The sequence below is a fragment of the Giardia intestinalis genome, chromosome 1 (genome assembly GCF_000002435.2).
Source record: "Giardia intestinalis strain WB C6 chromosome 1, whole genome shotgun sequence".
NCBI lineage: Eukaryota > Fornicata > Diplomonadida > Hexamitidae > Giardia > Giardia duodenalis.
The window spans coordinates 1,345,149-1,356,434 of NC_051856.1; the positions used below are offsets into that span (position 1 = coordinate 1,345,149).

The 11,286-nt window shown below is 46.7% G+C and overlaps 6 protein-coding genes across 6 annotated transcripts; 4 read left to right on the forward strand and 2 right to left on the reverse strand.

The window, feature by feature from the left end:
• Positions 1-4: 4 nt before the first annotated feature.
• On the reverse strand, positions 5-3,469 carry GL50803_00113137 (Coiled-coil protein; the record flags this gene model as incomplete). Its single annotated transcript, XM_001709024.1, has 1 exon — positions 5-3,469. One exon carries the CDS (start codon positions 3,467-3,469, stop codon positions 5-7), a length of 3,465 nt encoding a protein of 1,154 aa, XP_001709076.1.
• Positions 3,470-3,524: 55 nt separating this feature from the next.
• Positions 3,525-4,433, forward strand: GL50803_0029119 (uncharacterized protein; the record flags this gene model as incomplete). Its single annotated transcript, XM_038046029.1, has 1 exon — positions 3,525-4,433. The coding sequence occupies one exon, from the start codon at positions 3,525-3,527 to the stop codon at positions 4,431-4,433; it is 909 nt and encodes a 302-aa protein (XP_037901653.1).
• A 71-nt stretch (positions 4,434-4,504) lies between these two features.
• GL50803_0015154 (uncharacterized protein) lies at positions 4,505-5,017 on the reverse strand (the record flags this gene model as incomplete). Its single annotated transcript, XM_038045812.1, has 1 exon — positions 4,505-5,017. The coding sequence occupies one exon, from the start codon at positions 5,015-5,017 to the stop codon at positions 4,505-4,507; it is 513 nt and encodes a 170-aa protein (XP_037901654.1).
• A 49-nt stretch (positions 5,018-5,066) lies between these two features.
• On the forward strand, positions 5,067-7,304 carry GL50803_0010260 (uncharacterized protein; the record flags this gene model as incomplete). Its single annotated transcript, XM_001709023.1, has 1 exon — positions 5,067-7,304. The coding sequence occupies one exon, from the start codon at positions 5,067-5,069 to the stop codon at positions 7,302-7,304; it is 2,238 nt and encodes a 745-aa protein (XP_001709075.1).
• Positions 7,305-7,349: 45 nt separating this feature from the next.
• GL50803_0010261 (MIZ/SP-RING zinc finger domain-containing protein) lies at positions 7,350-8,897 on the forward strand (the record flags this gene model as incomplete). Its single annotated transcript, XM_001709022.1, has 1 exon — positions 7,350-8,897. One exon carries the CDS (start codon positions 7,350-7,352, stop codon positions 8,895-8,897), a length of 1,548 nt encoding a protein of 515 aa, XP_001709074.1.
• Positions 8,898-8,951: 54 nt separating this feature from the next.
• GL50803_0017508 (Coiled-coil protein) lies at positions 8,952-11,270 on the forward strand (the record flags this gene model as incomplete). The annotated part of the gene is made up of 1 exon (XM_001709021.1): positions 8,952-11,270. The coding sequence occupies one exon, from the start codon at positions 8,952-8,954 to the stop codon at positions 11,268-11,270; it is 2,319 nt and encodes a 772-aa protein (XP_001709073.1).
• Positions 11,271-11,286: the final 16 nt, after the last annotated feature.

Here is an 11,286-nt window from a genome sequence, read left to right on the forward strand (position 1 = left end):
GTTACTATTTACTGCTACCAGTGTCAGATTGCCGGCCTATATTCGGTGGGGTCCTTGCGCGTGCCTTCGTCAACTGGTCCTCTAAGTCTACGATGGTGGCCTGTTGTTGCTGTACTCTTGATGCCAACGTTTTGCTTTCCGTGAATAGCCGGTGCATGGAATCGTCGGTACGACTTATCTGTCTCCTAAGGTCATCGTTTTCGGCCCGTGCTTCTTGAAGGCTGCTCTCCAGAGTCGTTGCTAACTCCCTTACCGCACTGGACTCTTGGCTAATCCTTGCGATCTCCTCATTTAAAGCCTGTATAGTGTTCTTATCTGCTTGTTGCATTTCTTGGAGATTAGCCAGCTCGGTCCTGAGTCTCTCGTTTTCTTGAGTTGTAGCACCACCCTTCTGTGCAGTGGATGAGTCAACCGCTGAAACTGAGGAGAGGATGCTCTGAGTATTCATCGATTGACGCAGCTGCTCATTTTTGTATAGCAGCTTTTCAATCTGTCGCGTTCCATTGTGTGCGGTTTCTGTCAGAAGATTTAGATCTTGTCGCAAGTTCCTGTTCTCCTCGTTGAGCTTCTCTATCATGGACAAGGCATCCATATGTGCAGATGAAAGGTCTTTAAGCTGATCCTGCAGCAGGGTGTTTTCTGATCGGAGATCCACCTCTAGAGATCCTAGTTTGTGTTCCAGGTTCCTTGCTTCCTTGATTTTTTCCCTAGCTGCAGTTAACTCGTCTGTAGATTGCTGGGACTGTCGCTGCTGATTTTCACGCAGATACTCGGTTTCTTCTTGCAACCTTTTAAGAGATGCGTTAGCTACTTCCAACTGTTGTAGTAAATCAGTCCTGGTATTGGTAAGCTCGAAGATTTCCTTCTTCAGATCAGACAGTGTGACGTTCAAAATGTCTATTTGTGTCCTTTTCTCAGTTAATTGAGCAGTTAGATCAGCAGTCTCAGATGCACTGTTAGCGAGAAGGCGTTCAAGATTGAGAATTTTGACTTTGAGCTGCGCATTTTCTCTGCCCAGCTCTTCCTTACAAGCCACACCTGTCTCCGCGTCTTCTTCCCTCTTTGCCAACATTGCCTGCTGGGCCGTCATTATTTGCCGGAGCTGCTTTTGGAGAGCAGCCGTCTCAGCAGATGAATGAGCTAAGGAGTCCTGAGTCTCCTTTAATCGCGCTTCTAGGTCAGCCTTTTCGGCCACGTGCTGCTGCCGCTCAGTCTGTAATTGAAGGAGTTTTGCAGATAGCTCATTATTCTGTTTGATCAATTCCATGCTTTCCCTAGACGGCTCACTAGAGAGAACGCCAAGTTGAGGAGACACAGAATGTGTGGGGGATTGTGAGGCAGAGTGCTTGTTACTGGCAGAGCGCATACTGGTTTTTATCTCCAGGAGCGTCGTTTGAGCCAATTGCAGCTCGCCCCGCAGCTGCGTGTTTTCTAGTGTAAGCCGCTTAGCAAGAGATTCGTCTGTGGATGCTTTTGCTTCTATTTCACCCAATCTGTTCTTTAGAATGCTGTTTGTCTCTGTCAGCTCCTTACATTTTTCGTCAGCTTCTGTCAGTCTTTTTTGCGTCAATGAAAGTGAGGCAATTGTCTCCGAATAGTTTTTCTTCTCTGTTTCAAACAATGACTTAAGAGACGTGTGTTCCTGAAGTAACCCTTCATAACGTGCCTGCACCTGCATGAGTTCCTTTTCTCGGCCCTGTGATGTGGTTTCGTTTACGGCCAAATCTGTTTGAAGGCTTGTGATCAATCCGCTACTCTTTATTATTGATGCATTTTGAGTGGTAAGCTTATTCTGCAAGAGGCTGATCTCCTCCTGCTTCGATGTCAGAGTCTCCGTTAACAGCTTGTTTTCAGCTTCGTAGTTTTTCAGCGTACGCTCCAGAGCCTCTTTCAGTTCAGCCTGAAGGGCTGTTTCATGTTTCGAGGAGCCTAGTTTTATGTTCATTTCACTCAGCTGAGCTTCGTAGCTCACTAGTTGATCTTTATAGGCCTCTAACCTGCTTTCGAGATCCTTTATTAGGCGCTTTTGCCTAGCCAGATCTTCCTCAGTGGTAGTATGCTTTTCCTGCAAAGATCGTGTCTGCTCAAGGTTGTCCCGTTTCTCTCTATGCAAGGCTTCGTTAAGCTCCTTCATAGAGCTATACTGAGAAGACAACTCCTCACAAGTCATTTCCTTTTCCTTATACTTTCGAGAAATCTCTGCAGTAGTGGCCTCCAACTCTTGTAGCTGACTCTTAAGTCTTGCATTTTCTTCGCGCAAAATTGCATCCGGCATGGATGCTTTACCCTGGCGAATGGTCTTCTCTGTTATTTGTGAAAGAAGATCGTCAATATCTTCTGGGGATCTACTCCTAGCGTCAACCTTGAAGGATTTCAGCCTTTTCAAAGTTCCTTCAATCATGAGTATGAATTGATCATACAATATCTGCTGCTGGGTACGGTTTCTCTCCAATACTAACTCTGCTGTGCATTTATCTAGCCATGATTGAGCAGTGTCAAGTGTGCTGTCTTGGCTCTCCTGTTCCTGCTCATCGTTCAACCTTTGATGCGCAGGAACAGAGGGCTGATTACTGGAGTATTGAAAATGAAGACTCTGGGGAGTGTAGATTGCCGGAGATTTCGATCTTGATGGACACCTTTGGGCGGAGATGGAGCCAGTACCAGGGCGGAGAGCTGGTTTGGTGGATACAAGATGGCTGACGCTGAGTTTGCTACTTGACGTGTCGCCAGAGGTACCAGATGCAAACCGAACACCAGGGGATGTCCGGGAGCGACTGTGGCTATGACTGCCTGGCCTGGAGATATGTGCACCATACACTGGATCAGTAGGCGTATAGTTTGGTGTAAGGTCTTGTGTCGATTGATGCCACTCTGTAGGACCGCTTGTCTGCTGGCCAAGATGTGTCTTGCACTGAGTAGATAGTGAAAGATAATCTGGTACGTCCAGAGCGCCTCTCGCACCCGGATATTGGCGTGGAACAGAAAATCCAAAGCGGCGCTCCACAAATGTGGTTATTGTGGTTGTTAAAATTCTATCTTGAATGGCCCAATCTTCCGTGAAGATGTCTCCGTTGAAGTACAAATTGGGGTCGTACTGGCCCAAAAGATCGCAATACAGGCCAATAATAGCTTTATAGATGGCTAGCAGAGTTGTCAGTGGCTGAAAGCGCAAAATTCTAGCGACAAAATCCGCTACAATCCTCAGCCCCTCCTGAAAGAAAGACGAGGTCATGGACGGACGAAGACACTGCATGAGGTTATCATAAGAAATGCTAAAGATCATTAAGTTGTGAAGCATCTGCCCGATCTTGTCTGGCAGCTGTCCTGTTCGTACAGACTGCTCCGAAATAATGTGACTAAAGTCATGATACTCGATGAGTCTTGCACCCACTAGAAATGCTATTCCATTGGAAATAGCTATACTTTGCGCTAGATCATTTATCAGTGCTTCTCGATTTCGTGCTTCCATGTCCGCAATCTATGAAATCAAGAGAAGATTTTAAAAACTCAAAAGTGTGGGCTGCATGAGTGACCTGCTTTATAAAGACATCTCTATGGCCATTGGGATTCTTCTAAATCTGTTACGGATCCTAGAAGGTGGCGAAAACAAGCTCTATGACTTTTGTGACGAACGCTTTGATGCGACGGAATTTAAGCGACTAACAGACTCTGTTTTAAGGAACCTAACCGCACAGGCAGATGGCTCTTCGCCACACAAATATTCTGAAACGTTTTATATTACGTCCAAAACACTTCCAGCTGCCGCTCTCAGTGGCATTATCTACCAACACCCCAAGACGGCTAAGTTTATCTGCAAATCACACTATAAAATTGACAACCCAGATGAGATACGGCTACTGTACTCTTTCAATTGCAACATGCTCAGTAGAAATTTAGCCTTGTTTCTTTCCCGGGACTTCCTCGGAGAAATCATTTGTGCGTATTACAATCTTGGCTCATCTACCCCCGTCGATGTCGATGGCTATCCATCGAAGAAGTTCTTCGTAACCAATGGAATGCTGGCACTTGTTTATGACCGTATCATTTACTGCATGGTCAGATGGACCAACTTCACTCATTCTGCAGGAACTGCATGTACCGTGGACAGCATCCCCCAGGCCGAGCACGCCGCAGTCTATGAAATCGTCTCTCAAGCGCTGCATCATCTTCAGCGTGCGCACAGCATTTCCCACTACTTAGCCAGGTATCCAATTCACTCTAGCACAGAAGTAATAGACTATTTGAAACTTAAGAAGGAGGAATTAGAGTACTACGAGAAGACGCATCCCCTTTGGGCCGACAATTCAGATAGTCTCAATGTCGGTGCTTTCAACATGCTCTCTGCACGGGTCATAGACAGTCCAGAAGCCATGCAAAAGTTCGGAAAGGTCATCGGCAGAGCAGAGGATGCTATGCAGCGAAGACGTAAGTAGGCGACTCAGTGTTCTTTCGGTGTTTCCTCAGTAACCTTGCACTTCCAACTATCTTCACTGGATGCATATACTCACTTCCGCTTCCCCATGTTCTTGAATGCATCCCCGATTTTCTCCATTGCAGGCTTCATCTTGTGCGACATGTCTTGAAAGAACTTGCATGATGCTTGGTTTGTCTTGCTGAAGAAGGCCTTAATCTTCTCGGCATCTGTACGTAAACGGTCATTGTGTGTCCTTTCCTTTGCCTGTGCACACCCCTTCAAGTTTGAGAAAGGGTCTGAATCGCATTCAGAGTCTGGCATGCGAGAAGTCACGCTCAAGACAGTCACTGCAACCGGAGTGTTATGCAGCATGCATCCAGAAAGCCTAGAAACAGCGGACTGGGTCCCTTGAACAGTAGCAAGGCAAAATCCCTTTGGGCAAGTACTGACCGTATGATCTGGAAAGCTGTCTCTACTCGACTTTAGACCAGAAACATCTAAACGGAGTACTTGAAGGTCGTCTTCTGCTTGTTTTAAAAATTGAATGATGTCTTCCATTTGCGTGTCTGGGTGGAGACCAGTAATCTTCACGGTGATGATCATCCTGAACCCCGTCTTCTTTTGCCAAAAGGATTTTTTTATGTAGAGAAAAATGTCACATAAAGGACCTCTCGTTTTTGACCTTCGTCCGGATACATCGTATAACTTGACCACGTACATAGATGTCTACGGGGATCAAGGTAAAGGTGGGCGACAAGAGGATGACGACACCCAGACTCTAGACACGGGCACGATCCAGTGTGGTGTCTTCCACCACCACTACCAAGATCTCTATGCGTGCGCCACAACGGGTAACATTTTTCTGATTAATATGGCCACAGGAACCTTGATGCGTTCATATTCACTTCAAAACATAGGGGTAGTAAAGCAGATGCTCTTCGTTAGTCCCATTCGCAGAGTAGTGCGGCGTGTCCCCAAAAAAGGAGATGACACAGTTATCTTCGACCAGCCGTGCTTCTATAACCCGTGTCTGGACGACCTGTACATAGCCTTCATTGTTCAGTATCCTTTGGCTCAGTCGACAATTCTCTATCTGCTTGACCTTATGTCCCCCACTCCGGAGCTCTATCAGTATGTCCAGTCGGATGTTATCCTCTCCATTGCTACTCCTGTCTCCGGGGTTCAACTGAACGTTACCACTGCTCCAACCGTCAGTGAAGTAGAGAGCAAGCCATTTGGTGATTACTACAGCGTTTCTGAAAACGGACGCGTCCCTTACATGGTCATTGCGCTGTCGATGAAGTACCAAGTTTGCATCCTGTCGTTTCTGGCACCCATGAACTTGATCTGCTCCCAAGATGCTCAGCGATCTCCACTAGAATTCTGCACCCTTCAGATAGCCTCACCCATACAGCTCGCCAACGCTATCTTCATTGCGTTTGGTAGTAAACCATGGAGTCTCTTCATCTGCAAGGGATCGTCCGTGTTCATGTACAACTTAGAGCTGGCCAAGCAAGAGGGCAACAGAGATGCGGCGACAAATAGTGCCTTGAAATGGGTTGAGGAGCAGCGCATGAATCTCTTTCAACATTTCCACAGCCGTCGGGCCACCATGGACGCCTATTTTCTAGACAACTTTGCCGCATACACGGCCATATCTGAGTCCATGAGGTTGCCCTTTAACAACTGCAAACTTGCACTCCACTGGACACTCGACCAGTCACTAAGTAAGATTGAGCAACTGCTGCTACGTCAAGGAAATCCTGTTGTTGTGGCGCGGAGCAAACTATTGAAAGGCCATGTGCTTGAGATAAAGGCAATCTCTGTGGCTCCGGCTAGGGATTATCTCGCTCTAGCGACGGAGGCGTTTGTTCTCCTGTTTTCTATTTCTCTGCAGAAAATTTTGGCAGTGCTCACATATCCAGCGCCTGAGAATATTGGTTTTGTTAACGTAACTCTTAATTTTATTAGCGGTGTCGATGAGGAAGGCGACGGAGCCGATTGCCGTTCCATTGCAAGTCACGAACTGGAGAATGCAAACGAGCAAGACCATGCAAATGATGTGGCCAATCTAGATGACTTTGACCTCTTCGCTGATGAGGCCGTTTCAATAGACAACGGTGATTCCCCTAATTCTGAGCCCACTCTGAAAAAGATAACGAACGAACCAGCCCTAAGCCCCTTAACACGAGATGCCATTCAACGCTTGATGTCTATGCCCTGCATCCTGGATACAGCAGTTCTTTCAGATATTAGCACTAGCACCACTGGCAAAACAACCAAGAACATCGTCAGCGCCGAGCTTGTCTCCCGGGATCCGTACCTTTACTTCATGAACGAAAGTAACGTTGAGGTGCAACGAAGCGAAACAGTTAAGCAGCATTACAAGTTAGTAGACTTCATTTCTCGTCATAAGCACATGTACCCCGTTTTTCTATCTCTTTACAACAAACACATAGATTCTATCAATCAATTCAGAATGGATCGTATCCTTTCAAGGCAATTAGGAGCCGCTCAGCAGAAGCAAGCCCATCCCCTAGCAAATGTGCCATCTATAGCATGTAAATCAGTGGCCTTCACCCCACAGCTGCATGTAGACCTTTCTCTCCACCAGAGTTTTGAATTCCTGTGCAACGGCTCAAGGCTTGTTCTGGCCTCAATGTGCGGTATTGGAAGACCTGTTGTCTGGAACCTGTCAGGTTTGGACGCATTTGCAGAGAAATGTAAGTCTAGGGAAAACAGCACACTGATTCTTCCGGGATACTTGTGGAGCCTTGCTGTCCTTGAGGAGAAGGACCTTAGCTCCGCCAATGTTTGCCAGTTTAACCCTATCAGTGGGTTTATGATCAAGAACGTAGGCTCTCAACTGCGCATTTACATGCCAAAGTAGCGTTTGCTGAAGGCAATCTATCGGCAAAATTCCCTCAAGTAAATCATGCTGTCTCAAGAGCTAGCCTCAGCAAGCTCTCCAGCCATCTTGGAAGACATACTTACCCTGTACTCTGGTACAAGCAAGGAACAAGTGCGTGCAGCACTTCGGGATGGCAATACAAAGCGCCTTGAGAAATTGCTTCTAGTTGAGCCTCTAAAGAATCTGTGTCGGATATTTTCATGGATCTTTGCACTCGATCTCCCCAAAACTATGCTTAAGCAACAAGCTGCTGAGCTGCTGGCCACCAACTGGAGAAGGTGCATGTCCTCCGCATCACGATGGAGTGTCCCAAGCAGCAATGATACAGCTCTGATGAATGCATATTTGGAGCTAGCGAAGAAGTACAATGTGTCATGGCTCAATTACGTCGTGGAGAAAACAAAAACCAACTTCATTCCATATCGCGAAATGGCGTTCCACAGCACTTTAGCCACTGGCTTCTCGCCGTACTATAAAGTTATTGCAAACATAGCCATCTTTAGCTTGCTTGGAAAGCCCGATGCAGATAAAACTATCGTCCTTGAGATCCCCAAGGAGGTCTGTGATTGCATAGTCAATGATACCGCAGCCAGGATTATTATGTACTCGTTCTACGAGGTGCTTAAAGACTCCAAATTTCCTGCATTGCAGATCATGCGCTGGGAAGATGTTAAAGCTTCAACGGCAGATCTATCCATTTACGTCAACGGTCAGAAGGTAGTATTAACCTCCTTTAAAGCCAAGAACCAAATAGCAATGCTCAAGGCCAAAGATCCTCAAGTCGTTCCCACCTCAACAGACCTGACGGCGCCTATAAAGTACGTCTTAGAGCAATCCTCATGCGGATATGCATACATAGACTTCAGTATAGCCACATTTCCTGCCCACCCAGACGCAGGGTCAGAGACCTATAAGTACCAAGCCCCCTACGTAGCACTGTATCTTGCAAAAGCTCTGAGCACAGCCGAAATATACCATCTATTAATGGCTCGGCCTATGCTGACAACCACTAAGCTGAAGCAACTCATTCAGGAGAAAGAAACCCTATACGCAAAAGAGTTCTCTACGCTAATCTCCACTTGCACCACTGCCAACATTGAGACTTCAGTGGACACAGCAAAGCCCTCCGCAACTCCGCCTCTTTTCCTCAATTATGTATCCTTTGTAGACCAAGTGCGCACAGTCTCCAACAATGTCGCACAGACGGACGAGTATGAGAGTGATATTGAAATTGCTGATGAGCTCATCTACCTTGAGTCACATCTTACTCGAAAGAAAATCAAGATTCCTGTGCGCTCCTCAAACTGTCGCCATTTTAATCGAGTGATGGATCTGGAGGAATATATTCAAGGGTGTAAAGAAACCAACTTGTGGAATTGCACTGTTTGTGGAGAGCCTGCTACCTTTGTGCAATTACATATTGATGCCTTCTATTGGTTCCTTCTTAACATAGTCCGTGTTACCCAAGATGTGATCCATCTGGACACGAACACAGGAGAGATTCAACTGGGAAGCGGGTGTGACGACAACTCTGTGTCTTCTCCCAGTGGCTGGTCCTTTGGAGGTGATTAGAGCCACCTCGCAGGTTCTTGCTCAAATTAAAATAACGTGCACCCAGAGACCTACATGCAGGGTGGTCCTCATGCGCAGCCTGATGAACCCTTGTCGCTGAGCCCCACCGCAGACGATATAATTAACATGTATTGCCAGCAGATGAACCTCATGAAAGAGGAATACGGTAAAAGACTGTCAGAGCTCTATGCGACTGTTAGCAGCTCATTGGAATATGTACAGACTCTTCAAGACATTGTTCCGTATAACAATACACAACTATCTAGTTCACGTGCGCCTTCTGGGCCTTCAACCGAGAAGTCTGATGGAGGCGTCACTCCCCAGGGTCACATAGGTTCCAGTATTAGTCAACATCTACTCAATGTCTTTAGGGAGTCACTCGAATCCGAAAAAGAGCTAAAGATTCAGGTGCTGATGGACGACCTGGCGCGCACAAAGGGCATTGTTAATGTTATGGAAAGTAAGCTCTGTGAAAGCATGGGTACTTCCCAGAAGCTAACCAGAGAGCTGGATGAGCACAAGAAGCAGCTGCAGAATACCTCAACCTACACACATAGTATCAAAAAGCGTGCCGCAAGCCTGGAGGCGGAGCTCAATTCACTACAACCACAGATCAACTCACTCACTCACCTCCAGGATAAGCTTATAGGTTTAGAAAAGCGCTCCAAGGCAAAGCAGGACGATTACAAGCGGCAACTTTCAACCCTTAAAGCCGACGTAAGCAAATTGGAATCGGAGAATGCCCTTTTAAAGCACGATCAGGTCAATGTTTTTCAATTAAGGAACGAGTTAAATGATCTCCGGCTTAAGTACAATGTCCTGTATAAAGAGTATCAGGAGCTACAGAGCACTCACTCCATTGCTCAGTATGATCTGCAGGCAAAGACAAAAACCCTTAGTGCAATGAAGTCAGCTAACACTCATCACATTTTAAAGGAGAAAGCAGCGTCGGATTCAATAAAATTAGCCGTGGATGCAGAGCTGAAGGACCAGCGCCGGTTGCTGTCAGAACTTGTTGAACAGGTTCGTCAGCAAGGCTCAGATCTCAAGAAATTGTCGAGCACCTCACCAGAGGAAATGGGAGTGGCTCTGGCAAACATTTTGTCAAAGCACCAGACCAACATTGACCGCCTATCAGTAGCAGCACTGGGCTCTGGTCAGGTATACTCCGGAGGAACCCCCTTTCATGGGGATCCAAACTATTTATATGATTATACTGGAACACCAGTGACTCAGCAGACCCACATTTCTATTGCACGACATACAGAGGCCATGAGGGCCCTTGAAGATGAGATTTGGCATAGAGCAGAGTCAAAGTACAAAACCTTGTTATTCAATGCAGAGTCGGACCTTCAAAGAAGACTCTCAGAAGCCAGGGACGAGTTCTATCAAAAGGAGATACAGCTCAAGAGACAAGTTCAAGAAGCTTTATCCAAAGGGACTGATAAGGTGCAGGATGAGCTAAGCAAGCTTCGCGAAGAATGTGCAAGTCTCAAGACGCTCTGCAGCCATAAGGACCTAGAAATGGACCGATTGACCCATATGCTAAACGCTGCACAGGAAGATATCGCCCGTTTCCAAACAGCCAACAGAGATTTACTTCAGTCTGCTGAAAGCTATCGCAATAGTCTGGAGTATTATGAAAACCTTAGTAAGCAAAGCATTTCTGCAAGAGGATTAATCAAGCTGTGCCATGATGAATTGAAGGAGATCAAGCGCCGCGTTCTAGATCTCAAAAAGACCCAGTTTTCTCCTTCAGACTGGCGAGAAGAGCAACGAGTTGGTGACGCTGAACTACTCTTCTCAGCCATAGCTGGAGATCTAAAGCTGACTTTCTCAGATGGCGGTTTGGCCCAGGTCCTTACGCCCATTGGAAACATGATAAAGACCAGTGTGGAGCACATAAAACAGCAGACAATCCGGATTAATGATGAGAAGTGGATGGCACAGATCCACCAGATGGAGCGCGACTACGGGGATCAGATTGCATACATTATGAATGACAACGAAAAGCTGAAACAAACAATCATTGCGCTGCGCGAGAGAATGCAGGTCGAGATGGTTAAGCTTTTGGGAGTAGAGCTCACAGACATGCACGACAGATGCGCTACTCAATTGGATAATTTAAAATATGAAGCCGAAAGCATGAAGACCGCACTCGATGAATTTCTCAAGAATCGTCCTCATCAGCTTGCTGAGGCACGTTTGATGAGCTCCCCTATCGCACCTGGCCCTGCCTCCAAGGGAACTCCACTGACTTACAAGACACAGGCCGTCACACCGGGTCTTCTCATAGATGCGACACTCCCCACATTCGTGACTCCAGGAACTGTTCTGGAGCCAGCCACAGAGGGAAATGGCGGGACGCGGTAGTTTACATGGTACACCA